Source organism: Halichoerus grypus, chromosome X, assembly GCF_964656455.1.
Source record: "Halichoerus grypus chromosome X, mHalGry1.hap1.1, whole genome shotgun sequence".
In the NCBI taxonomy this organism is placed as follows: Eukaryota; Metazoa; Chordata; class Mammalia; order Carnivora; family Phocidae; genus Halichoerus; species Halichoerus grypus.
In genome coordinates, this window is record NC_135727.1 from 15481157 (window position 1) to 15485365 (window position 4209).

The following is a 4209-nucleotide window of genomic DNA, read 5'->3' on the forward strand; positions in this document are numbered from 1 at the left end:
GAGACCCCGAGAGAGAGCGGAGCCGAGGGACCGGGAGAGTAAGAGGAGGTGCGGAGAAACTGCCCTCCCGCGGGCCAAGGCGGCGCGGGGGTCCCGGGGAGGGCGGGGTCCCCGAAGCGGGGTGACTAACCGGGCCCCGGGTGTTTCTTCCGGCCCCAGCACAGGCACTGGCCACGGCCCGTGCGGCCCGCCCGCCGCCGCCATGACGTCCACCTGCACCAACAGCACACGCGAGAGCAACAGCAGCCACACGTGCGTGCCCCTTTCCAAAATGCCCATCAGCCTGGCTCACGGCATCATCCGCTCGAGCGTGCTGCTCATCTTCCTCACCGCCTCCTTCGTCGGCAACATAGTGCTGGCGCTCGTGCTGCAGCGCAAGCCGCAGCTGCTGCAGGTCACCAACCGCTTCATCTTTAACCTCCTCGTCACTGACCTGCTGCAGATTTCGCTCGTGGCCCCCTGGGTGGTGGCCACTTCCGTGCCTCTCTTCTGGCCCCTCAACAGCCACTTCTGTACGGCCCTGGTGAGCCTCACTCACCTGTTCGCCTTTGCCAGCGTCAACACCATCGTGGTGGTGTCCGTGGATCGCTACCTGTCCATCATCCACCCCCTCTCCTACCCCGCCAAGATGACCCCGCGCCGGGGGTACATGCTCCTCTACGGCACCTGGATCGTGGCCATCCTGCAGAGCACACCCCCTCTCTACGGCTGGGGCCAGGCTGCCTTTGACCAGCGCAATGCCCTCTGCTCCATGATCTGGGGGGCCAGCCCCAGCTACACCATTCTCAGCGTGGTGTCCTTCATCATCATTCCGCTGGTGGTCATGATTGCCTGCTACTCCGTGGTGTTCGGGGCGGCCCGGCGGCAGCACGCTCTGCTCTACAACGTCAAGAGCCACAGCTTGGAGGTTCGGGCCAAGGACCGTGTGGAGAATGAGGATGAAGAGGGAGAGAGGAAGGATGCGTTCCGTGGCCAGCATGGAGGTGAGGTCAAGGTCCAGGAGGGCGGCGTGGAGGCCAAGGAAGGGAGCGTGGAGAGCAGTGCGGGGAGCACGGCCGCCAAGGGCAGCGAGGGGGTCGGAGAAAGCAGCTCGGTGGCCGGGGAAGGCAGCGCGGAGGGCAAGGAACAGGGCAGCCTGAAGGCAGACAAGGGCCGCATGGAGGAAGGCCAGTGCAACATCGACCTGGGTGAAGATGACATGGAGTTTGGCGAGGAAGCCATCAATTTCAGTGAGGATGACATCGAGGCCGTGAACATCCCGGAGAGTCTCCCGCCCAGTCGCCGAAACAGCACCAGCGACCCTCCTCTGCCCAGGTGCTACGAGTGCAAAGCTGCGAAAGTGATCTTCCTCATCATTTTCTCCTACGTGCTGTCTCTGGGGCCCTACTGCTTCCTAGCGGTCCTGGCCGTGTGGGTGGATGTCCAAACCAGGGTACCCCAGTGGGTGATCACCATCATCATCTGGCTTTTCTTCCTGCAGTGCTGCATCCACCCGTACATCTATGGCTACATGCACAAGACCATCAAGAAGGAAATCCAGGATATGCTGAAGAAGTTCTTCTGCAAGGAAAAGCCCCCAAAAGAAGACAGCCACCCAGACCTGCCGGGAACAGAAGCCGGCACAGAGGCTGGGACCGAAGGCAAGACCGTCCCTTCCCATGATTCTGCCATTTCGCCTTGAAGCTAGTTCGAAGGCAAAGCTTGAACCGTGCACAGTGCACAAACAGGAGCAGTGCTGTTTTCCGTGGACCGCCCCCAATCCCGGTGACGCCAACCCATACCATTTCAGGCAAAGGCCTTGCACACATTCTTCTCGCCGCAAGATAGAGAAACATATGGAAGAGGTAGGAACTGGAGTTTTCCCTTAGAAGTGTGCCCCTCAAAGCACAGACTTGAGGATTCTGACTGAAATTTCCCCCCAAAAAAGTATTAGGCTCTAAATTTCTTAAAGCAACAAGGGCTATCCACTTTGGACCTGTGTCTGTCTCCCCAGAGCTACAGCGTGTCAGCTTTTGCTCTGAGGAAAAAGGAAGATGATGCCTGTGAACTTAAGGACTTTTAGGCCCTCAGGTCAAGAGATTATGGGTAAGGGCTACAGCCTGTGTTCAACTGAAAGAAAAGCAGCGGACCAAATCCTTCATGGAGCCCAAGAAGCAGAACCCCGCTGACTGATCAATGTACGAGTCAAGTTCTAAACTGAAGAGACCCACGATCTGGTGTAAAGACTATTATGGAAACTAAGGCAAAGAGCATCGTGTAGTTAAAATACCAAGAAGGTTTCTAGATCCTCGAAAGGGATCCAGAAAAGCAGAACAGGATATTAGGGCATGTTTGAAATGGGAAGGTAGTCCAAGGGAAAAGGTAGAGAAATAACACACATCCATGAGGCTAAACAGTTGGCTCTTTTCCGTAAAACCCTGGGTTTGTGCTGGGGCTGGGACCCAGGTCATTCCACGCAAATGGAAAATTGTCAATTGACACTAAAACTATTTTCTGTCTCCTATTCGAATAATAGTGAGACGGAAAGCATGCCACAATTTTACAATTTTCCCTTTGTGATTGAATTGGGATGCTCATAAGAATCCTCCAAATCTCCTCTGCCAGTCACTTGTTCGGGAGTGGGGGTGTGGGGGTTCCCAAATAGGCCTTTTAGGTCAAACAGTATTTCCAGGGGAAAAAAAAGAAACGTGACTGGGAGTGGCCAAAAGTTTACAAAACTCACACTGCCAATCAAGAGTGATATGCTCATTAGAAATCTCTTTTGTGTCCGTGGGATCATAGACAAGTGACATGACCTCCACATGGGGAGCAAGTAAGGCAGGCTAAACATTTTCCTTCCTCCAGGCACACCCATGTGTCTTTTCCACCTGTGGCTCTCTCTAAAGCCTTTAAGCTCCCTGCAGATGTGGAAGAGAAATACAAGAGAGTCAGAAATAGCAGAGACAGTGGTTTCACAATACCTGGCAAGCATCTGACCTATTTCAAACAATCCTAAACGAAAGCATTCAGGTCAGACATATCCTAAGTATTGCTACTGAAATACATTGCTTTGGCAAAGACTTTACAATACCTGAATTATCCCCAGGGTCAATATAGAGGAAGGCTCTTTCACATCTCAAACCCCAAAATCACTTTGGGTCAGGATATGCCTGTGTATTTCTGAGGGCACAGACCACATTCACATGACCAAATAAACATGGACCCCCAAAATGGTCAAGACAGTGTTTTTGATCCTCCTGATGATCAAATTAAAGCAACTCCATGGCCAGTCGACTGTTCATGCAGAAAGCCAACATTAATATGGGTGGAGGGAGAGGAGGGGGTATTTGGTTGAAAAATGGTTCATCGGGTGGTTGTACATAAAGATGGCCATATTCAGAGTTTAGCCTCATTCTTGTGTGATTACCATGTCTATATTAGAACTCAAATTTCATTCATGTAAAGGACCAACTCATTGAATTTTTTTATCTCTTCCTCCTCACAGATTCCAACATGAGCTTCTCAAGGGGGAGAGGTAAACAGCAGTGTATGTGGGCTATGAATAAGTCTGCGTGGAAACTTGGGATTGCCACGTTCAGAATTTAGGAAAGGAGAGGGGTATAGATGCAAATGGGACTCAGTGTGTCCGTGAAAATCTTATCAATTCCAACATCATTACCCTGGAACGTGTGGTAATTCAGACAAGAAGTGTGGGCTGAAATTTCCCCTTGCACTATCCTTTATTTTTCTACTAAAATGTATAAAGTGAATTAATAGTCATAAATTTATTATACCAATTTATTGCCAAACTCTCATAGTGACCTGTCCTCAAAGGATATCTGGGTGGAGAAATGGCCCGTGTGGCCAGGCCTCTTAGGGGGGGAAGGGTATCGCCTTGAAGGTCTGTCATGGTCAAAACAGTTCAAAGTAGCGAGAGCCTGTCCTTTGAGTAGAAATGCTTACCTGGGTAGGAAACAGGATTTCCAACACACGTGTCTCCAAATATTTTGTTGAAACTGAACTTCTTGTTTTATTTTTTAAAGCTCAACCCCTTCAAAGTGTATCAGAGAAAATTGTTTGCCAAAATCCCAAATCAAAATGGAACCAGAGCCTGTCCGAGTGTGGTAAGTTCACTTAACAGCACACGCAACATTCTCCGGGCCACCAAGACTCACCAATTTCCTTTATAAAGTTCCTCTTTTCCCTATTTTAGTCATCGTCTATTCTTAC

General features: G+C 51.0%; 1 protein-coding gene across 1 annotated transcript; it reads left to right on the forward strand.

The window, feature by feature from the left end:
• The first annotated feature begins 202 nt into the window (after window positions 1-202).
• Window positions 203-1681, forward strand: GPR101 (G protein-coupled receptor 101). The gene has a single exon (XM_036118951.2). The coding sequence runs from the start codon at window positions 203-205 to the stop codon at window positions 1679-1681; it is 1479 nt and encodes a 492-aa protein (XP_035974844.1).
• Window positions 1682-4209: the final 2528 nt, after the last annotated feature.